The 24,318-nt window shown below is 42.3% G+C and overlaps 1 protein-coding gene across 1 annotated transcript; it reads left to right on the plus strand.

The window, feature by feature from the left end:
- The first annotated feature begins 4,463 nt into the window (after window positions 1-4,463).
- stil (STIL centriolar assembly protein) lies at window positions 4,464-23,395 on the plus strand. The gene is made up of 17 exons (XM_042335877.1): window positions 4,464-4,804; window positions 6,597-6,685; window positions 6,795-6,902; window positions 7,094-7,209; window positions 7,699-7,886; window positions 9,095-9,342; window positions 13,158-13,241; window positions 13,948-14,034; window positions 14,764-14,914; window positions 15,323-15,429; window positions 15,766-15,880; window positions 16,615-17,706; window positions 18,010-18,196; window positions 18,478-18,694; window positions 19,555-19,759; window positions 20,388-20,644; window positions 21,506-23,395. Exons 2-17 carry the CDS (start codon window positions 6,642-6,644, stop codon window positions 22,269-22,271), a joined length of 3,972 nt encoding a protein of 1,323 aa, XP_042191811.1. The 5' UTR covers window positions 4,464-4,804; window positions 6,597-6,641; the 3' UTR covers window positions 22,272-23,395.
- Window positions 23,396-24,318: the final 923 nt, after the last annotated feature.

The following is a 24,318-nucleotide window of genomic DNA, read 5'->3' on the forward strand; positions in this document are numbered from 1 at the left end:
CTTCCTCTCTGCTCAGTCACCGCCAGCGACTACTTCCGGGTTCCAGTCAGCACTGCTCTGTTGGCCGCCAAAACACATAGAGGGGGAGGGGTGGGGAGGGGGGTTTGGCCCTCACCCCCAAACCATGTATCCCCTCAGCTCAGCCCATTACTATACTGCAAGAGCATAACCCGGGGTCACTCTTCCTCTATCCCCCCCCCCCCCCTCCCGCCCCATTCTTCAGGTCGGTGCCTACGGTCAACCGCCTGCCTCCCCCCATTCCTCCCCCCATTCTGCCCCCCTTCCCCCCACCCCCCCCCCCCCCGTTCCCTCTCCGCCACTGCCAAGTGCTCTGGGACGCTACCCCCCGCGCGGGAGGTGCCGGGCAAACGCAAGTTGTCGTCGTCGCGGTGGTCGTCGTCGCTGGACCAAAGAATGACCGCGGTCCATTCGCCTTCCACCATCCCGGCGGTCGCTCGCCCCACGTCGTGTCCCAGAGCTATACACTGTTATCCCGAGATAATGTTTCCTGAAGCAAATCGATCTTAATTTGCTTTTGAAAGAATCAACACTCTCTGCTCCCACCGCCTCCCGCTCTGCTCGGCACAGTTCTTTTTTTTGTATTACTTGCAAGTCCTTTAGGCGCCGTAAACCAAATCTGGGGACACATTATATACTTTAAAAAGTGAATCCTCCGCGATTCTAATGAGTGTATCTGTTTTTGGAATTAACAACAAGAAGATTACATGTGTATTAGCGCCTTTCACGTCGCGAGGACGTCCCGAGGCGCTGGACAGTGTACAGCAATTCAGACCCGTGTTGGGAGAAGTTTGTGGCTGAACTCAAGACAGTTCAAATCTGGCCATTGAAACAATACCTCATCCGGGTACTGTCCCTGGAAATTGGGGATGTATGTTCACTCTGCCCAAAGCATCTATCTCAGGGGTGTCAAAACATGCGGCCCATATAATAATAATCCTTACATCAGATATAGCGCCTTATTTTCATGTCTTCAAGACGTCTCAAACCGTTTCACAGGATACACTGTGAACTGAATTGACTGCCTTGTAGGCACAACACAGCAGCCAATTGCGCACAACAGTGTCCCGCAAACAGTGTTGGAGTAAGTGACCAAATTATTATTTTTTTATTACCCCCGGAAAAGCAATCCGTCAATCAACTAACAACCGGGTTCCTACTTACTGCTGGGTAAACAGAGGCGTGGGGAAACTCGCCCAACATTTTGCTCTGCTGAGAAACAAACCCAGGTCCTCTTGTTTGCAAGGCAAGTGCTCTAACCACTAAGCTACAAGACTCCACAAATATCACCCATATTTGGACTATTAGTTTCTAAAATTGCATTGATACACTGCTTTACTGGAATTTCTCTTTAAACCAACCATCTTTTAAATATAATACATATATTTAAACCTGTGCAATTTACATTGCATGAGTGACATTCCATTAAGCCAAAGCCAGATCAGTGTTAGTAAAAATGTTTCCTGATTTCTTACTAGTTCTAATTTAAGAGAAATATATTCTCTGTAGCTATCCTATCAAATCCCTTTGTTATTGTAAACACCTGAATCAGAAGCATAATGTCACTTGCTTTCTGCTCAGATTGTGAGAAAATAGTTAAAAAACATTTGCATCTCTGAAACCCCGAATAATTCTGTCAGAATTATCACTGCAAGTGCCACTCTATATTAAGAGTTTTAAGCACAACCGTCATTAGCAGCACAAGAACATACAAGGAAAAGAAAATTATACAGGAAACATGAATTATATTTATTACAGTGCCTTTAAATCTGCAATCTAATCTTCATGCATTTTGAGCCTGTGATTAGATTACTGTCCTGTAATCATTCCCGAATGCCTTATTATCTGATATACGAGTGTTTGTCAGGCATTTCAAAGCATTCTGCTTTCGAAAGTGAATGGGAGTCCAAGAGGGCAGCAAAAAGATCTCCTGCTTTAGGAAGTCAAATTGCCACATTGCTGATTCCTGTTTGCTTTCAGTGGGTATTGAAGAGTATTGAAATCAACATATGGACATCAAAACACAATTCCTGGATGAAATACAATATAAGGGCAGGTTTATTCTCCCTCCCCTCCACCTCATATTTGTCACTGACATTTCTAACTTTGAAACATGAAAAGAATGCAAAACTCATTCTTATCTCCCTGTCTCTGTACTGTCCAATCTTGTCCCATACAGCAAAAAAAAACTTCCCCTCCTTTTATTGTTCCTTATAATATATGTATAATAATCCTTGCATTTGAATGAATTGACTATATATTTATGGGCGAAAATATATTTTTATTGTGTCAAAATGCATCAAAATATTTCACAACAAGCTGCTATCCAGTGTGGTGATTGTGATTTTTTAAAAATGGCCACAATTTAAATGGCAACCACCTGAAGAACAGATGGATGGGACCTTGGTTTATTACAATTCCCATCTTCTGTTAATAATAATAGAATGATTCCATCGTTTCTGTTACTCTACAATCAGCCTGTGTAATTTTTATATGAACAAAGGGATCAAATCTAGAGATCTTTTAAAAACATATAATTACTCACTAATGACTAGTTTGAACAGGTTTATCTACAAATAAATATTCACGTTAGTTTACAGCGATTACCTGGGAAACATTTTGAGACATTTCAATGCTATAGGTGCCATTTCAAATGTACGTACTGTACTATTTACTAAACACACAGGCCCACTACTAACACAGGAATTTCCTGATGAATAAACTTTATTTCTAGGACTTCTAACTCTTAACTGGCTCTAATTAGCATGCACAAATGGATTGGCTATATTCATTTTAAAATCCTCACAGTGGGAGTAAACGTGGCTTGAAACTGAAAGCAGCTTTAAGGATGTAAGCAATGTGACATTGGACAAACTTTGAGGACCTGAGACTCTACAATTCTGAATATTTGTACAGAATAGTCAGGCAAATTAAGCACTCAAAGGATGCCCACCCAAACTCTAAACTCATTGAAATTCTATTTTTGATCAGTTAATATATTCATATTATCAATTTATAAAACAATTACCCATTCAATGTTAATAGCTAGGGTGTTCAAAGTCATTTATAATTGAAATGCCGAACATTATTATTGTGAGATTTGATCCTGAGATTAACTATCACATGCAAGAAAAATCTATGACTCAAAGCTTTATAATGTGCTATACAGGAACAGATAAAATTTATAATTTACTTTGCGGTTCTTTGTAGGATTATGTTGTGTGCAATAGTGGCTGCTGCATTCACTTACGGCACTACTCTTTACAGTATACCCTGTGAAGCGCGTGGAGACGTCTTCCCGACATGATAGGCGCTATACCAAATGTAAGGATTATTATTCCATCCCATCTGCTGAGTACATGAGTTTTGCAGTTCACCTGTTCTCCTACTCTTACTTCCAATATCAAATACCTTAAGCATTTCGGGCCAAAACCTTAGGTAACTTTCCTCACTCCACACACCTGTTTACCTAGCAATAAGTCGGAACCCAGTTATTAGTCGATTTGCGGGTGTTAATAATTGCTGCACAAAAATATGTGGTCGCTCAATCCACAGCTGTTTGTGGGCCACCCGATTGGCTGCCGCGTTTCACCCGCGTTTCAAAATACGCGGTCACCGCGCTGTACGGCGTATCCTGCGAAGCGCTTCTTCGAGCCGACTCGACGGCATGATAAGGAGCCGTGTCGAACTCGGCGCCTGCCCAGCGCCCTGTGGGCAGCCACGTTTCCTCCCGGAGTGGAAAGGCGTCATTTTGTTGTTGTTGTTGTTGTTGTTAAGTGCAGATTATTATTATTATTATTATTATTGGCGTTGTTACCTTGCATTTACCTCTGCAGAACTTCTTTTTTGTCGGGGTTAAAACCGGCAAAAGACCTCTGCGGCCTCCTGCGGTTCCATAGCCCCCCAATCCCCACCCCCCAATCCCCCCATCCCCCACCCCCCAAGTCTAACTTAGTGTCATCACATCACAGGTACAACAACATCAGGACATCAACCCCTCCTGTCAAGCTCACCTCCCCGCGCCTGCGCACTCACACCCCCTCCTCCCAAAGCCACGCCCAGCCCGGGCCGCGCATGCGCAGAGACTCCCACAAGCAGACCCCTCCCCCTTCCTTCCCTCCGCTCTCAAACTTTTTTTAAAAAAGGCCGCCGGAGAGAGTAGCCCAATATCACGCGTTGCCCCTGGCGACGGGCGGGTTGTAAGCGAAGCAATGAGTGTGGCCGATTTAGCTTCAGGCTTTTTTTTTTAAATCGTGCAAGAAACAGGAAAAAAATCTAAGACGTTTGCGGCGGGTTTACTACAATCGTCTTTTTTGTTTTTAAAAAAAGGAAAAGACGCCCAATGGGGGGGCGTGAAACCGCCCAATCCGCGCCCCACAGGCATCGTCCCGCCCAGCCGTCTGGCGCCCAGGCTCTGGCGCATGCGCAGAATTGCGGGTGCGGTGGGGGGAGGGACGGGGGTTTGTGTGTCTTCCGTTGACGGTTGGGTTTGGGCGCGAAGGCGGCGCGCGATTGGCCGGAGCGGGAGAAGCGGCGCGCGATTGGTCGCCCCGCGCACCGGGACCCGAAATGGCGCCATATTTACATTTGAGTTAAATGAACTTAACACAGAGAGAGAGAGAGAGAAAAGAGACTGAGAGACGAAGGGGAAGAGAGAGAGAGGAGAAGAAGAAGAAGAAGAAGAAAAAAAAAGGCGGTGTTTCGTTACCCGGACACGGTTGGCGATCGGGCCGTGGGCCGAGGTGATTTGACCCCGGGGTTGCTGGCTGTCGGAGCTGCCCTCACGGTGAGTGACTGACGAGAGGAAGAAGTCAGTATTATAATAATAACTAATAATAATAATAATCCTCGCATTTGATACGGCGCCTGATCATGTCTTCGAGACGTCTCTGGGACGCGGGGCCTTCAGTCACTGTGCCCCGAGGCTCTGGAGCTCCGTCCCTCCCTCACTCCCTCTGTCTCGCTCCCTCTCTTCCCATCTTCAGGTCTCTGGTCAAGACCTTCCTTTTTGACCGCACCTTTGGTCACCGTTTCCCCCCCTCCCCACTGGCTCTCTCCCCCCCCACCCCCGGCTCGGCCCGGGATCCGTTACTATGAAGCCCTCTGAGCCGCCGTCCGGCGCGGAGGGCACTATATAAACCCAAGTTGTTGTTGTCTCGAAGCGCTTCGCAGGATACACTGTAAGGTGTAGTGACTGTGTGTTTTGTGGGCGAACCGCGGCAGCGAATCGCACCCAGCAGCGTCCCCACAAACAACAGCCGTGGGTTGAAGTGACCAAATTATTATTCTTTTTGGAAGAGATTGTTACCCCCATAAAAACAATCCGCCAATCGACTGACAACCGGGTTCCCACTTACTGCTGGTAACCCGAGGCGGAGTAGGGAAACTTGCCTAATTAATGTCTCGACACGAGGGTAGTTATTCATTCAATGATCCTTGCATTTGATATATATAGCGCCATAATCACGTCTTCGAGACGTCTCAAAGCGCTTCGCCGGATATACTGTGGGAATATTTCTTTTAAAATTGAGTGGGAGGAGGGGAGGGGCGTATGAGGCCTTTCTGGAAGCTACAGGACCCCGTTTCTTCTGCAGGGATTTCACCTCCTTTACCCCCGAGCTGAACCACGCTGAGCTGAGGGAGGGCGGTCCAGCTGCTTTTGACAGGTTTCCTACTGACTGCAACACTGTTGAGGCGTTAAATGAAAGGATTATTATAATGATAATAATAATCTGTTTACCTGGCAGTAAGTTGGAATCCGATTGTTAGCCATTTGGCAGATCGCTTTTCTCGGGGATAATAATTCCTTAAAAAAAAATTGGTTGCTTAATCCACTGCTGTTTGCGGGACACTGCTGTGCGCAATTGGCTGCCGTGTTTCACCCACAAAATGTAGATAGTCAATTGAATTTTACAGTATATTCTGTGAAGCGCTTTGAGAAGTCTCGAAAACGTGATAAGGCGCAATATTAAAGGCAACGATTATTATTAAAGAGACAGTGAGAACCTCATGACATTTTAGCTCATTCGGCATCGACTGTGGGAATTTTTTTTAAAATTGAGACCTTCCCTGAGATTTTCATTTCACCCCTTCTCTCCCCTAACATTATTTTCTATGCCCTCTCTTTCCAAAGATTATTTTTATGTTTCCAAAAAAAATTGCTAATAGTTATGTGTGCCCATAATAATAGTAGGTTTCTTGTGTCAGTCTTTATGAGAGGCTTTTTTAAATCTTAGTTATTAGGTATATTGACTATACAAACACCTTACTTTTCAGCCTCCCCAATTCCTCCCTCCATAGGCTGCAAATCATCCAGAACTCTGCAGCCGCAGCCATGTCCTCTCCCACCTCAGGCTCCGTAATCCTATCACCCCCATCCTTGCCCGACTCCACGGGCTTCCCATCACACAGTGGATACAGTTCCAGATCGTAATCCTCACCTTCAAAGTTCTCCATGATCTCAATTTTCCCCCTTACCTCTACAACCTCCTACCAAGCTGCCTGAAAATGATTTACTAAGGAACTAATTTTGAAAGTAAATAAAACTTAACTGTAACATTTTACATATTTTATTTCAGAACATGAATATTTGAGTATGTTTGAAAACCCTACTTTTTCATCTAATGGAGTTTCCTTACAATAATACTGAAAGCCACCGGGCGCAATGGTAAGTACAGTAATATTGTTTTCTTCAGTTAAGGATTTAAAAATATATGTTTTCAGAGCTTTCATTTTATAATGCATTTCCTGAAATCCAAAATTCATGTTATTTAAAGGGCTCCAGAGCATGGACTAATACCTTTGAGCTTCCCCAAGACGAAGGTGGCATTATGGAATCCAGCTCCTCTTGGTGATACAATAAGTCTGCACCTTGCTTATTATAGGTAAATACTGTATATAGCTGATTCTTAATTTACTCAATTTTGTTTTAGGTTTGTAAAACTCTTATTCCTTCTAAGAACATGACTTAAATGTTTAAACGTTTAAATATTTTTATATATAATATATTATAAGGATGGCAAGTAACAAGGCTATTTATCTAATCTTGTGAACATTGTACAAAATTTCTTCAAAGAAACCCAAAATTGCTTGTGGTGGAGAGGACTCTACGCTTAGCTCATCGCCATGCCAAACAGACTGAAAGAAATCAGTTCTTCTGTTTTCTGCTAGGATCAGTTGTACACGATGTTGGTAAGTTATTCCTTTGCCTAGGTTCATTTTGATCTGATAACCCCTGTGGTAAATTGTGGATGCTGGGTGAGCTGGCAATCCAGCATGGGTGCAATGCCTCCTCAATCGGATACCTGCCAAATTCCCCATCTTATTGTTCTTGTATCTTTCCTTCACACTATGAACTGGCCTGGACACTTTAGCTGAAACCAGGAAAGTGATTTTTTTAAAAATAGTTATTTCTTTGTGTCTAACCTTTTCAGTTGTCAGCGATTTGCTTTTTTTCAGCTAACAACAAAATTGTTATTTAACAATAAATTTTACTTAAGTATCCTTTTGTAAATTGTACACATTTTATTCACAAATACCACATGGTGACCCTTTATCGAGTGAAGACAAGGTTATAGGTTATTCTTTTTCTGAATGAGTATTGATTTAAATATACATCTTCATTGTTTAAAAGGTTTTGTTCATTTAAATAATATGATCTTTAACTTTTTTTTAATTCAGATGACGAAGGTGTTGCATTAATGGTGGATCGCCTGGATCCCGGGAGAGAAGTTCCAGGCCGTTCAGAAAAGATCCCTACTGCTCTTCTTCCTGGGGATTTCCTCATTCCCTGCATTATTGATGCACGGGGAACTACTTTCAGCGACATCATCGTCCATTCTGCAGAAGATTTTAACATTGCATTTCAGGTATTTAAATCTAAATTTTTTCACAGATTGTGATTATAGACTCAAATCTGCATAGAAACTAATACAAATTTGTCTAGATTTTTTGTCTTTCACTTCAGCACTGTATGCAAGGCATTGTGATGTGAATGGTGTATTTATATTATACTTTAAATATTTACTTATCTAAGATGCTAGTACTGTAGAATTTGACAATTGTGGCTGCAACAAGCAGATTTGTGCCATAATTGGGAATCCACATTTGCCAAAACCCCTGCATGGCGGGTACAAGCACGCTGAACACCTTTCAGAGGAACCAGCACAATCTTTTTGGGTGGGCTTGGCGCCTCTAGATAAAATCCATGCTTTTATCTTAGCTTGCAGCTGCCAACATTAAGGTGCTCCTCTGTTAGGTACATTTAGTCTATGTTAATCTTGGAATTGCTTCTCTACCAATCTGGCATTGGATGCCCATATCTATAACGCAGGAGTCTCCACATATTAGACAACCTTTTGTGAGTGAAAAAAAATTAAGCTGATTGGTGACTTTATACTTGTTTCTTGTGAATTTCATTACAATGATTATACGATTTTCTAATGTGGTGGCTAATTAGCATCAGTATTCAGTATCCGTTTAATTTTATAATTGGTCTCTAAATGCTTGATCAGTAGGTGATCTGCAATGGGAGGTCTGTCATAGGTGGAGTTAATGTTGGTTGTAAATAACAGATTAAAAATGAATGATGGTTTTGCTTCACTGTCATACACATATGTTGCAACCCTTCAATTCCAACTGTACCACGTTAACTGTACCTTAATAAATAATGTAACTGCTTATAATTCACTATCTCCATCTGTTAGTCCTTATCGTACTGGGAGGTCCAGTGTAATTTGTCTTCTTTGTGTTTACTTTTATTTAAAACATAATTTTATTGAAACTTGCACTTTGTGATGCTTAAGCAAAGCTCAATACTACAATATGTATTGATGGTACTACCCGAATATCAATAACGGTTTCATTAATGTAATAGTAGCCTTGTAAACTAAAAATAGCACAATTAATTCTATATGAACAAAGAGAATATAGCTGCTTGCCCTGCTTTTCGTTTTAAATTTTTTCTGGCTTTCTCTTTTCCTCTCCCATGTCACTTATGTATTGAAAGATTGCATTATTCTGTTAATAACTGAATTTTGATTATTCTGTCAATAACTATGAATTTTGATTTTACTAGATGCTGCACTGCTATTGCTGCAGTAAGGAAACAATCGACCATTCTAGACTTCTTACTATGAGGGCCCACATTACCTGCATTGAGAGCATGGACAGTTTGCGTCTTGAACTTCACTGGGCAGCTGTTACAGTAGCAAACATCTTTGATGCTACACCAGTCAATCCAGTTCCTATAATCCCTACAGCTTTGGCAAGAAATTTAACCAGTCCGATCAACATTGCTCAGGTTCAGGGAACATGTAAATTTGGGTAAGTTCGACTTGAATGGAAAGAGAGTTTCACCAAATTTCTAGAAATGTTGTAATTTACAATGCATATTTGTTACCTAATTACCACTCCACAAGACACTATACAAATTACATTTGTATAGTGTCTTTCACATCGGGTGGATGTCCCAAGGCGCTGGAGAGTCATGGATTTGGACCTGAGTCGGGATGGGTGAGGGTAGGAGGGGGGCTGAAGGCTCAGTCAAAGAGGAGGATTTTGAGATGCGCCTTGAAGGAGGAAAGAGAGGAAGCGAGGCAAAGGGAATGCGGGATGGAGTTTCATAGGATGGGGACAGAAAAGCTGAAGGCCCGACCGCCGATGGTGGAATGGGCCGGGCGAAGAACATAGAGCAGGCCAGAACCTGCTGAGCGGAGGGAGTGGACGGGTTGATATGCGGTCAGCAGGTCACAGAGGTAGGGAGGGGTGAGGCCGTGGAGGAACGAGAGGATGATGATTTTGAAATTCATCCTCTGGGGATATGGAGTGGGCGAGGGTGGGGGTGATGGGGTCACGGGGCCTGGTGTGGGAGACGACACGAGCTGCAGAGTTCTGGATGATCTGCAGCTTGTGGAGGGAAGAGTTGGGAAGGCTGACAACAGGGAGTTGGCGTAGTCGAGCCTAGATGTGATGAATGTATGGATGAGGGTTTTGGCAGCCTGAGGGGTGAGGCAGTGGCGGAGCTGGGCAATGTGGGAGAAGGCAGATTGGGCCATGGCACAGATGTGGGGTAGAAAGGACAGTTGAGGGTCAATCAAAACGCCAAGGTTCTGGGCTGGCTCAGTGAGATGGAGTGTGCATTCTTGGACGGTGATGAGGCATGGAGGTGCTGACAGGAGCCAATAAGGGGGGCTCGGTCTTGTTGACGTTCAACTGTAGAAAGTTAGCTCCCATCCAGGACTTGATGTCTGACAAACAATCTGTCAGGACAGCAGTGACCCTGGAGTCGAGGGTGGAGGCAGAGAGATAGATTTGGGTCATCTTATCTGCGCACATGTGGAAGTTGACCCCATGACTGCGAATGATGTCACCTGGAGGGCGCATATAGATATTGAAGAGAAGGGGACCAAGGACAGAGCCCTGATAAACGCTGCATGAGACGGTGTGGGGGCTAAAGGGGACGCTTTGTGGAGGTGAAGTGGAGACAATGTGAGAGGTAGGACCTGAACCATTCAAGGACAAAACCCTGAAGGTTGAGGTGAGAGAATAGGGGAGGAAAATAGAGTGGTCAACGGTATCAAAGGCAACAGAGAGGTCAAGGAAGACGAGGAGGCAGATTGAGCCCTGGTCGCAGATGGACAAAATATCATTTGTCACTTTGACCAAAGCTGTTTCTGTGCTGTGGGCGGTATGGAAATCCGATTAGAGGGGTTAATGAACCGGGTGGCGGGAGAGGAACGAGTGAAGCTAGAAGCAACTACTCTATTCTTTTGCTAGGAATGAATCCGTTTTGCTTTCAGAAGTTTAAGGACCGTGAATATTGAGATGTTTCAAAATGAAATCTAAATGTATAGATTTTATGCTACCCACTTGCTCAATGTTTCATTTTGGATATCTTAATTTTTAGAATTTGTCCCTCTGCTGACATACCATTTGAGAGGTTACGTAGTATCACAGAGCCACTGTCCTTTGTAAATCTGGAAAATGGCAAATGGGATTTGAATCCGCGGTCACTTCCCCTCCAACATCCACCCACCCCCCACCCCCTCCCTCCCACTCTCCGACTCCTACCCATCCTCCCCTACACACTTTCGTACCTGTTTCCCCACCCTCTGTCACCAAACTCATCCTATCCCTGAAACCCACCACCTGCTCCCTTGACCCCATCCCCACTCCACTCCTTATCTCTCAGCTCCACCTCCTTGCCCCACATATCACAGACATCATCAACGTCCCTCTCCTCTGGCTCTGTTCCCATTCCCTTAAAAACTGCCACCATCACTCCCACCTTGAAAAAACCCTCCCTTGATGCATCGCAGCTATCAAGCTACCGGCCCATCTCCAACCTCCCCTTCCTGTCCAAGGTCCTGGAATAAGTTGTCGCCTCCCAGCTGCGCTCTTTCCTCTCCACCCATTCATTATTCGAACCCCTTCAGTCGGGTTTCCGTGCTGCCCATAGCACAGAAACTGCCCTGGTCAAGGTCACCAATGACATCCTGACCATCTGTGACCAGGGCTCCCTCTGCTTCCTCGTCCTCCTCGACCTATTGGCCGCATTCGATACGGTCGACCACGTTATCCTACTCCACCGCTTGTCCTCCCACCTCAACCTTCAAAGCCCTGTCCTTGAGTGGTTTAGGTCGTACCTCTCCCACCGTCTTCACTTTGTTTCCACAAACGGCTTCTCCTCCACCCCCCACACTGTCTCATGCAGTGTCCCTCAGGGCTCTGTCCTCGGTCCTCTCCTCTTCACCCTCTATATGCTCCCCCTGTGGTGACATCATCCGCAGACATGGAGTTAACTTCCACATGTATGCGGATGACACCCAACTCTACCTTTCCTCCTCTACCCTCAACTCCACGACCCCCGATGTCCTGACAGCTGTCTGTCCGACATTGAGTCCTGGACGAGAGACAACTTTCTTCAGCTCAACGTGCGTAAAACTGAGGCCCTCCTGATTGGCTCACGTCAGCGCCTCCGCACCTCAAGCACTGATAGCATCAGCTCCAAGGCTGCACTCTCCACCTCTCAGAGCCATCAGGAACCTCAGCGTTCTGTTCGACCCTGAGCTGTCCTTTCTCTCTCATATCCGCACCACAACTGGCACTGCCTTCCATCACCTCCGGAATATCGCCAGACTACGGCACTACCTCATCCCTCGCGCGGCTGAAACTCTGGTCCACGCCTTTATCACCTCAAGGCTGGACTATGGGAACTCTCTCCTCACCGGCCTTCCCGGCCCTCCCTCCACACTGCAGGTCATTCAGAACTCTGCAGCTCGTGTAGTGTCCCGCACCAGACACCGCGACCCCATCACTCCCACCCTCGCTCCCCTCCACCGGCTCCCCATCCCCCATAGGATCCAATTCAAGATCCTCATCCTCACCTACAAGGCCATTCACGGCCTCGCTCCCTCCTACCTCTCCGACCTACTATCCCCCTACCTACCCGCCCGTACCCTCCGTTCCTCTGGCTCTGGTCTGCTCCACGTCCCCCGCCCCAACCGCCCTACCATCGGTGGCCGGGCCTTCAGCCTCTCAGCCCCGAGGCTCTGGAACTCCATCCCCCAGTGCCTTCGCCGCTTCCTCCCTTTCCTCCTTCAAGGCCGGTCTCAAGACCCTTCTCTTTGACTGTGCCTTCAGTTCCCCTCTTGACTCTCTACCCCCTCCTCGTTCCCTTCCCTCACCCTGACCATTTCCCCCCTGCTCGGGTCCTGACCCAACTGTACAGCGCCTTGGGACGTCCTCCCGACGTGAAAGGCGCTCTACAAATGCAATCTTGTTGTTGTTGAATGGTTTCAAGCCATCTGTACCAGTTGAACGCCATTATTAGAAAACCATGTTTGATTCTTAAGCCATTTCGTTCCCGTGATCATTTATAACTTTTTATATTTAAAAAAAATGAGTTTTTCTACATCATTATTTTCAATTGTTAATACATATTTGTAGAGACTTTTGTTCCCTTTTCATTATGATTGTTGACCACAGTCATAAGAACCAATTATTCTGTCATCAGTAGCTTGTAAAATGACAATCTATGACAATACTGTATGGGGATTTTATATTTAACTTAGATTTTGTATTTAGCTTAACCAACTGCAATTGATGAAAATGTAAAGAACATATTTATTTTATTGTAGGTACCTTACAATGGATCAAACACGAAAGCTTTTGTTAATTCTTGAATCTGATCCCAAAGCTTTCACTCTGCCTTTAGTAGGAATGTAAGTATACAATGTTTACCTGAAGGAAAAAAAAATACTTACAGAGAATATTAAATTCTTAAGTAATTGAAGCAATTTCAGAATATTTTTGGTTTAAGAATTTAATCTAAATATTAAAATAGTTGGATAAATTAGCATAGATTACACACATGTATAATAATAATCTTTGCATTTGATATAGCGCCTTATAGGGTCTTCAAGATGTCGCAAAGCGCTTCACAGAATATACTGTAAAGTGAATTGATTGTACATTTTGTGGGCAAAACCCAGCAGCCAATCGTGCAGAACAGTGTCCCACAAACAGTCATGGATTGAAGTAACCAATTTATTATTTTTTTTGAAGGAATTATTACCCCCAGCAAAGCGATCCATCAATCGATTAACGACCGTGTTCCTACTTACTGTTAGGTAAACAGAGGCGTCTGGAATAAGGAAACTTGCCCAACATTTCGCACTAGCGGGAATCAAGCCCAGATTTCTTGCTTGCGAGGCAAATGCTTTAACCGTTGAGCTACATGACTTGATATGAGGCTATAGCTCATGTAACTAAAAAATGAGTATCTCTGTTTATTGACCCAATGAATCCAGGGCATATATTGCACCCGGTCTTCAAATCCAGGCTAGCAATTAGATCCCATTAACTAAGTATCGGCATCATGCTCTAAAAGCAATGTTGAATCAAATGATTTTGTATTTGCCTTTCCAGTTGGCTGAGTGGTGTAATCCATATTCAAAGTCCACAAGTCTGGGCCAGCTGTTTACGTTATATGTTCAGCTCTTCAATTCAAGAAAGGTGAGTTGTGAGTTTTTTTAAATTTGAATTTACATTGCTTTATCCAACAAAGATAAATCTTACTTCCTTTGTTTATAAAATGTGTAACTAATACCCAATTAGTGTTATTTTCTGTGTAATACTCATTGGTTCTTTGGAATATGTGCTGGTCTGCATTTGACTTTTTAAACATATGTTTATATTGTTTTTTAAATCACACCAGTTTTAGCCAGGCTTCACTCGCCGAATGGATCGATTTCAAGATCTTCACACTCTTTTTCAAATCGCTTTACGCCCTACCTGTCCGACCTGCTTACCCTCCAATCCACTACCTGCTGCCTCCACTCGATCAGCTCCAGCCTTTTGCATGTCCCTGGTGCCCTCCGTTCCACCATCGGTGGCCGCGGTTTCAGCCACTATGCCCCGAAACTCTGGAACACTGTTCCTCTATCCCTCCATCTTGCTCATCTTCAGGTCGTGCCTGAAGACCCTTTTCTTCGACAGTGCCTACAGTCACCTCTGCCTGGCTTAGTGTCAGGTTCTACCGCTATCAAGCACACAGGGACGCTATCCTGCGTGAGGGGCGCTATATAAATGCAAGTTGTTGTAAATCAAATGCAGACCGTTACTACCAACTTTAAATTTACTTGAGCAACTGTCTTGTCTTTGAGTCCACATACTATATTTTAAAAGGTTTTAACTGAAATGTTTGTGTACCTCTTTACTGCTATGTGATTTGTTTTTGTACAGGGTATTCTCAACTGAGCAGAAAAGTTTTCTTCTGGTGCTATATTCACTTACACACAAGGAGCCAGAATTCTATGAATGTCACCCTTATGGTGAGCACCAGAAACTAGATTTTCAGCTTCTTACCAGCACTGAAGTAATAAATCTTTACAAGGTATGTCCATGGGGGTTTATGAGTAGAAAATATATTTCTTTTTTAAACAAGTAATTCCACAACTTAATGTTTGCACACCTTTGTAAGACAATTTAATAATTAAAAATGAACCTGCTTTCCCACATAATCTACAGTACTTGCCAATAATAGTTTAACAGGTAAAAGTGTACAATAGCACTTTTCAAATTGCAATATGCTATATGGATGTTGTACAGTATATTAAGTTCTTTTGAAGGAGAATATTGCATGTAAAAGCTAAGGTCTCAGAGTTCGGTAGAATAATATGAATAACAAAAAATGGCATGTAGGTACAGTGCTGATTTTAATCATGATTGGATTTTAACTCAATGCTTGTAATTTTGTTTCTGAATGCAAATTGAACTCCAATTAAATTGCTTTATGTTTTAGAATGCCGAATCATCAGGAAAACAACCAATTGAATTTGAACTTAGTGAAAATCAGAACTCGGAGAGTGATTTCTTCAAGGAGGTGGCTAGCAAAATTGTAGGGAATTGGTGAGTGTTCCTCCACTTAATGTCATACAAAGGTGCTGATAATAATAATATTTTCATTTGATAGTGTCTTATTACGTCTTTGAGATGTTTCAAAGCGTTTCACTGAATATACTGTTAAGTGAGTTGACTGTATATTTTGTGGGCGAAATGCGGCAACCAATTGCACACAGAAGTGTCCCACAAACAGTTATTATTATTGATATAATGTGCCTAAAAGCACAGGAAACCCAGCATACAGTTTTTCATGCTGAACTTTTTGATGGGCTAAACTCAGTTTCATTGCAATAGGAATATTACACCCTAAAGTAAAACCTGGTATCACACTTTATTTTTCAGTCTGCAGCTTGAATTGCCTTCAAACAAGATATCTGGTGGAGATCAGGACTCTGGTGTGGGGGAAGAGGATCTTTCTCCACGACCAATGCCAAGCCCTCACCCTGTTGGCCAGCAGGTACAGTATTCAGTTATTTTTGATTTGTTAATGGCCCATTAAATGCTCTATCACATTTGAAAAAGTGATTACAATTGAAATAAACGTCAGTGTTACAGAAGGCGGAATTTAATACAAAACTGCTGAGTTGCTTCGTGACCTTTTAATCTATTTGGGTCGACAAGAAAATAATCTCCAACTGTGTAGAGATGTATGATCAAAATGTATAAGGACTAATACTTTGGATGATAAATATGACAGGATGGGCTGTGTTCTGTGTTGTAAAAAAACAGTAATGCATGATGCGCGAGAACATGTCATGAAGATGGTATCATTTCAATCCAAGTTGTATTTTGATTGTGAAATGCATTTCAATCTGTATTGTGTCTAAAACGTGTATATATAATATATATTCTAATATAATTATATATTTGGGGAAATTGGTTGAATGTCTAGTGAGTTCTTCTACTATCTGTGAGAAGGCATCATTGGCAGAGCTTCAGGGAATCATTTGGCTTAAAGTGAAATACTGTGGTTCCATGCGATTTGAACTGTAGACTTACCCCTTTCCCCTCCCCTGAAAAAATATATATGTAGAGCAATAGCAAACCGTGGGTGGAATATACTAACCAAAGTGTAAAACTACCCTGTTTACATTAACCAAAGATCAGATTGAAGTGTGTCAATCACTTTGTCACTCAAAACCTTTTCTTCCACTGTGCATGCAAAAATATTGACTTTTTTTTTTAATACAGTTTCCAAGGATCTGCCCTTCTGTGCCTGAGCTATCAATAGTATTTGATGGAAGCTTTATAGAGCCAAAGAATTCTACTACAAAACCACATCAAAATAAGGCTCCAATCATGCCTCCAAAAAAGAATGCAACATGTGGAAATTTTAATTTAATGAAACCATATTCAGAAAATAGGCAACCTGGATTGGTATCCCATGGGGCAGCACCATTTCAAAAACAAACTTGTCCTCCTTCAAAGCAATCAATACCATCTGCCAAGTCCAATAGAGAAATGCCACCACCGCAACATACCAATTTTCAAAAAAGTAGGCAATTTGTGAGGAAGACTTCTAGCTCCTCCTGTTCATCATCATCATCCTCTACTCCACTAAGTGGCCCTTCACCAGATAGCACCATGGACCAACCCAAATTGCTTTCACCGACTAATAGGGTTGAGGCATTGCATAATGTAGTGTTGAGAAAAGGGGCATTTCCTTCCAGAGGCAGGCAATCTCTGCCCAACACCAGACAGCCACCTTCTCCGATCAAATCCAATAGACCGTCTCTGCAGCATACTCCCACCTTCCTGCCTCATTCGCCAGTAAGAACTTCTGAAATTCCGATGATGGGGCCACCACCGCATTTCCCTATTCAATATCCAACTCACTACTGTAATTGCTGCCAACATCATGGGCCTTACTGCGTACCTTCAATGAATGCCAATTGGCAAGGAAATGGCCTAACTTATGGTTCTACAGGGGTCCACTCACCTATATGTCATGACTGTAACCCTGTAGTTTGTCACCAAAATCTGGGGCTTTCACCTATTTCCCACTATAATGCTGTATATGGTAATACCAGCCCCATGAACCAGAGTTTCCAATCGCAGGTGAATGGTTCACCTCCAAAGAACACCAATATAAAATCACTAGGAAATCCACATGCTTCACAGCAAAACCCATGTAAAAGTTGTACAGGACCTTCTGCGTGTGTGCCCTTTTCTGGGGTTAGAATGGGGCCTGACCAAGAAGCAAATGGAGCCATGGGTTTGCCTGTTGATGCTTACAAGATGCTCGTGGAACAAGACCGACAACTAAAGCTGCTTCAAGCTCAGGTTAATTATTACTTCAATATAAAATATTTGTGTAGGAAAATGAAATAATATATTCCTACTAGTTTAGCTATCTTGAATGTTGCCTTGCAAGGGATATTAAGACCATAACTATTTTGTTGGGAGGGGACGAGGGGGTGGGAGGAGGAAGGAGATGAGGCATCAAAATTATCGATGCTTCATCTACAAAACCCAAAGTAAAGGGAATGATGACCCAATCGACATGGCAATTTTAATATGTTTCAAAACACTTGAGCTTTGTAAAAATTCCACAAATCATTATTCCTTTTATTATTTGTATTGCAGATTCAACGGCTTTTGGACACTCAGACCTGTGCTGTTAGGACCCCAGCCGGGATCCCCTGTGCTTCAACGAGTGTTGGTATCTCCAACCTCGTACCGCAGCCAGAGAGACAAATGGATTTTGATAAGATGGAAACCCAGACATCTGGAATTCAAATGAGGAAAAGTGTCAGCATTGCTGTTAACACAGGTAAGACTCAGTAATTTGTATGGTTTCAAGGGAAAGGAAATTGGAGAAAAATTCTCATTAATCTTTTGGGACTGTATGATAAAAGTTTGGGGGAAAAACTTGTAATTTGATTTATTATGCTGTGAATTTTGAATAATGCAAGTTCTCCATTTGTATAATGTGACATTACAAACATTGAACTCGTCCATCTACGATTACCCTACCCTTTAGGGCAGTAGTGGCTAAAAGTAACACTGCCTTTGCTACAGGACTTCCAGTGACATCTATTTTCTTGATTTTAGGTGCCAGTTTGTTCTGGTGCCCACCAGATGAACACCAAGTGCAACAATCTATGTCTTCACTCAAGCTGAATGACTCTGAACTGTCCAAAGAAGATGTGGCCATCCCTGTCGCAGTTGAGGATACCAGTATTACTTCATCACTAAATGCAGTGGACATTTGCAGCTTTGCAGAGAGCAGTCAAGAAACCTCCAAGCAAACCACTGCTGATGTGCAAAAGTAAGAAACATTTTCTAGTTTAAAAGTTGCAACTGAAAAAGTTAATTCGTGTTTCTAAATTTTTGTTTAAGAAAAAGGTAATTTTCTAATGCACTTAAGTCTGTCTATCTTGTGCTAAAGGCAACTTCCTCAAGGCCTCCAGTGCTTTGAACATATTCTTTGTACTAATAAAAAGAAACCAGAGAAAGCAAGGTGAACCTTGGATTTGCATCAAAGTTATGTAATTAATTGACTGAGCTCATGCTGTATTCTTTCAGGAAGCCTTAGGGATAAAATTCCACTAGAATTTGAAACACCATGTAAATAGAGTAAATTTAGAGTATCCATAATTTGACCAAGTCATAAACAGGGGCTTAATTTATTCCAAGGTGTTTCGTGAGGGAAATAAATAAGGAGTCATATTTGGCCCCTCTACAGTGAAATATAATTGTGCCCATGGGTCTCGGGTGACTTCTGCCACAGCACTGCCTAGATATGTATGACCTGTTAAAAGTGATATTGCAGGCTCAATAGGGAAACCCTACTTATGGATATTCATTAATAATAATAATTCTTCCATTTGATATAGCACCTTATATTTCCCAATGTGAAAGGCGCTATACAAATGTAATCTTATTATTGTTGTTATCACGTATTCTAGATATCTCAAAGCGTTTCACAAAATTTACTGTGAATTGACTGTTATTTTTTGTAGGCAAAATGCAGCAGCCAATTGCGCGCAGCAGTGCCCCACAAATGGTCATGGATAAAGTGATCATTATTATTTTTATTAGTGTAGTGCAGCTTGTATTACCCTAAAATGATAATGTTAAAAAAAGTACATTTGGACTAACAGAACTCCTAAATTATCTGCTATTTAGCTCTGCACGTGAAGATGCAGAAAATGAATACAACGACCAAGTCAGTTTTCAGAGCCCAGTGCTTGGGGAGAGTGCCAGCATATGCCTTCAGAGATGCCGTTCAGATATAGGTAACAAAGAGGTGCCAAAAACTGAGGAACATGCTATAGAACCACTTGCTAACCCTTGTTTACAAGATGAACAGATGTTTTATCAGCACTTAATGGTAAGTATTCTGTTCAATCACAATAAATACATCTTCACACATCCGTCTTTATTTAATATGGTGTATGAGTTTTGAATGCATGGCATTTAAATGTTTGTTTCTCAGTTAACATTGAAAACATTTCTTCACCAATTCCTTACTCCCCCATACCCTTCTGTTCCCCTCTCACTCTCACCCCTACCTACCTGCCCGTACCCTCCGTTCCTCTGGCTCCGGTCTGCTCCACGTCCCCCGCCCCAACCGCCCTACTATCCGTGATCGGGCCTTCAGCCTCTCAGCCCCAGGCTCTGGAACTCCATCCCCCAGTGCCTTCGCCTTGCTTCCTCCCTTTCCTCCTTCAAGGCCGGTCTCAAAACCTTTCTCTTTGACCGTGCCTTCAGCTCCCCTCTCGACTCTCTTCCTCCTCCTCGCTCCCTCCCTTCCCTCCCCTCACCCTGACCATTTCCCCCTCCTCTCTCCCTCCCTTCCCTCCCCTCACCCTGACCATTTCCCCCCTGCTCGGGTCATGACCCAACTGTGCAGCGCCTTGGGACGTCCTCCTGACGTGAAAGGCGCTCTATAAATGGAATCTTGTTGTTGTTGTTGTTGTTATGAAGATTGAAAAATGGATGTATTTTTTTTCCTAAAGGGCCAAGTGAATCAAATTTTACAGTCTTCACCAAGTGAAAACCAAGGAATGGATGATGAAGTTGTTGAGTCAGAAATTTCTGAAGTCATGCAGACTAGTCGCAGTAGGAATAAAAGATCTAAAACCCACACTTATCTGAAAGATGAAAATGATGTGCTGAGTGCAACCATGAAACAGCTCAAGAAAATGGGAGTGCAAATTGATTTGGAAACTTCCAATTCAACAAAGAAAATAAAAAATAAAGTTGAAAATGCAAGGTAATTCTCATGTTCAAATCCCTTCACTCTCTGGCGCTTCCCTCCCTCTCCAACCTCCTCACTCCAATCCACCACCCGGCGCCTCCGCTTGACTGGCACCGGCCTCCTGCTCGTCCCTCGCACCCTCCGACCCACCATTGGAGGTCGCGCTTTCAGCCACTACGCTCCAAAACTCTGAAACACTCTCTTAATCCCTCTGCCTTGCCCCCTCTCCCCTTTTTCAAGTCCTTCCTGAAAACCTTCAGACAGTTGTGTGCAAATCAACTTCCACATTCACAAACGGCCATGAAATGAATGAGCAGTTTTACTGGGGGATTGTTCACCAGGACATTAGGAGAAACTCCCCTATGGCAGTAAATGAAAATAATAGTTTGTTGAGCACCAATAAACTTAAAAGCTAGTGTAGGTTCACTGTAAATATTCACTGTTGTACGTCAGATATTTATTTATGGGAATTTTGCATCTAGGCTAGCTATCATCTCAGAATATAATGGTAATTGTATAATGATCTCTTCTGTTTTTAAAACTTTAAACCATTTGAATAATAATAATCCTTGCATTTGATATCGCGCTTTTCACGTCTTCTAGACGTCTCAAAGTGCTTCACAGAATATGCTGTAAAGTGAATTGACTGTATATTTGTGGGCGAAACCCGGCAGCCAATTGCGCACAGCAATGTCCCACAAACAGTCATGGATTGAAAATGACCAATTTTATTATTGTTTTATTTTTGGAGGGATTATTATTTATTAGAAAAACATTTGATGATTAATGTGTGGGGAAATCTGATGGATATTGTTGGTCCATTAAGAAATGGGATATTTGTATGGATGTGTAATTTCTGCATATTCTTGTTTTTAGTACCCTGGCTTGCATACACCCTGCAGCAGTTATCCCAAGGTTGAACTACATGTCCTTTGCCAATGTGAACACAAGTGGGTTTGGGACTGGTGCAGTTGACCTCAGCATGGAGGCCAATGCTATAGCCTTGAAGTACCTGAATGATTCTCAGCTTTCACAGATAGCTCAGAGCAGAAATGACACCAACGATCAATCGCATAATCTTCTACAGTTAAACCCAGACAAAAGCCTGGTAGGGCTGAGTCTGATTTCACCCAATAACATGTCATTTGCTACACGAAAGTACATGATGAGGTATGGACTCATAGAGTGTGATAATAGCAGTGAAGAGGAGGAAGATTCACTTGAGGCCATTGATCAACATGAAAGTGTTGCCTTTAGAAAAGAAAAAATTGAAAAAGTAAGTGAAGGAAAGAAGAGTATTAACAAGCACCGTTCTCCCGGGTCTTTCTCCGAAATGGACAGGAATGTTCTAAGAAACATTTCAAATGGGATTGCTTCCTCAAAGTCAGTAAATATTGTGGAGCCTCCTATCCAACAAGAATCTCAACCATATTTAAAGAGTGTGAAGCCCAAAATGAAGATGCATGTTGGAGAAACCTATTACACCCAACATCCTGAAAAGGAAAATGGAATTGAAACCCTTCTGACTTCTAATAAAATCAAACCAATCTCTCCTGAAACACCGAAACACTCAGAAAGTAACAGTATGGTGGGCAACATCCTTGATGTCAGTCGGCTCCGACAATTACCCAAACTCTTTTAGAGAATTAGTCATTCATATCTCGCGAGATGAGGAATTACTCAGGCCATGCTTTTACATTAAGTTTACTTTGCTTGTATTCTGGTTTTGCCGTGAATTTTAATGGTTTACATGATCCGTTTATGGTAGCAAATGTACATAGACTGTGTTTTAGGTTATTCTGTCTCTGACTGTATTTTACAGATGTGGGGGGAGGTTTATTTGTAAATGTCCTGTCCAACTGACACCATTTTTTTGTGTAGAGTATATTAACCTTTGGTAGAATCTAACATCATGTAACACGGATATTTTGGTATTACTATAAGTATGTGTAGATTTGTGCTCGCTATCACCAGTGCTGACTGGACAAGTGCAGTAATCAAGTGCAAAACTAGTCGCTCGAGTTTTGAAACAAGCTTATCTGTTTAGCATCCAATTCTGATCACATTCTGTCCAAATTGTTGTATGGGCTTGTTCATTCTATATTTCTTTGTATGGTCTTACCACTAACGAATAACCCAGGTCAACTCATCTCAGTTTGTTTTGTGGTGTTACTTCCATATACACCAGCAAAGGGAATGTCCTTTCCATACGTTTCTTTTAAGGCACTGATTTTAAAGGTCATGTTTCAGGTATTTCGTGAAATTTATAGAATTCAGAAATTTCCGTACACAAAATGTATTTGGAGCATTAAAGTTAGCAATAAATATCCAATGTTTACTCTTATTTTGGAACTATGTCAGCCATTCTTGGCTGGGCTATCAGAGAAAAACCTGTTGAGAATTGTTGGCAATTAATAAGAAACTGCATTTATCGAGAAACCGTGATGCTGATTTCCAGTTCTCTGATAAAATCCCAGAGACACTTAAAGTGCTTCCTTTTTGAGTGCAGGAATTTCTGTATATAATCTATACCATTTAAGTTTACAGAAATTCAGATTTTCTTGGTGTGTATTTTTACATTCCTGTGTGAAGTGTTTTATTATAAATGTTCCCTTTTGTGACTGAATCTAATGAATGTTATTTGCTGAGTGCCACTATATAGTGTTATTGAATTCAACTTTTACTGGCCTGTGGCTTTTGCACGGTTATTTATTCATTTTAACACTTCCATAAATTTGATGTAAATTTTTAATAAAGTCTTGCACAATTTCTACATATAATGTATAATTAATTTATAGCTTGAGATGCTTATTTTGTACAGCTGTCTATTTTGGTTAAATTTTCTTCCCATTTATCCTAATTTGTTTTGGGTGCCTAGTTGCAGAAAGGATAGTTCCAATTGGCTTTGGAGAAATAGAGTGAAAGAGTGCAGTGTGGGTTCACGATTGTGATGCGAAGAACTGGAAGGGAAGGGCTACCCCAATAGTATGAAAAGCTGAGATATTTGGATCTGTGTAATCTTGGGGGTGGGGGGAGGACGATGATTTATCTGGGTTTAGAATAATGAAAACTACTTAAAGTGAGCTATTTGTGACCTTGTTTCCATCGGAGGGTTGAGTGAGGAGGTAAACTTAAAATTAAGACAAATTGGGTTACCCTGACTGAAATTAAACAATCTTAAGTACTGCATTTGAATGTGGAAGGCAGTGTCCCAGAAAACCATAGATGAAATACCAGTTGAGGAATTCAAGAGAGAGGTGGATGGATGTCTTATTGGAGACTAAACATATTAAGAGATATTGTGGGATATGGGGAGGTTGTAGTACATTGGCCATTGGGATATTAGCCTTCTAGTATTCTGCTTTTCCAATCCTATGTAAACTATTACCAGTGCTTAATTACTATGATTGCTTTAATAATAATAATCCTTGCATTTGATATGGCGCTTTTCACATCTTCTAGACGTCCCAAAGCGCTTCACAGAACACACTGTAAAGTGAATTGACTGTATATTTGTGGGCGAACGCGGCAGCCAATTGCGCACAGCAATGTCCCACAAGCAGTCGTAGATTGAAAATGACCAATTTTTATTATTGTTTTGTTTTGGAGGGATTATTATTAGGCTCTGTGTGGAGTAAGGAAACTTGCCCAAGGTTTCGCCCTCTGCCTGGAATTGAACTCAGGTCTCT

Source organism: Callorhinchus milii, unplaced genomic scaffold (assembly GCF_018977255.1).
Source record: "Callorhinchus milii isolate IMCB2004 unplaced genomic scaffold, IMCB_Cmil_1.0 Scaffold5, whole genome shotgun sequence".
Lineage (NCBI taxonomy): Eukaryota > Metazoa > Chordata > Chondrichthyes > Chimaeriformes > Callorhinchidae > Callorhinchus > Callorhinchus milii.

What these genes read in the sequence shown, in the direction of transcription:
- stil (XM_042335877.1), top strand. Translation starts at nt 6,642, where the DNA reads ATGGAGTTTCCTTACAATAATACTGAAAGCCACCGGGCGCAATG. An exon ending in AGCAAAATTGTAGGGAATTG is followed by an intron (nt 15,430 to 15,765) that starts GTGAGTGTTCCT and finishes TTTATTTTTCAG; the next exon opens with TCTGCAGCTTGAATTGCCTT. An exon ending in AATAAAGTTGAAAATGCAAG is followed by an intron (nt 20,645 to 21,505) that starts GTAATTCTCATG and finishes TCTTGTTTTTAG; the next exon opens with TACCCTGGCTTGCATACACC.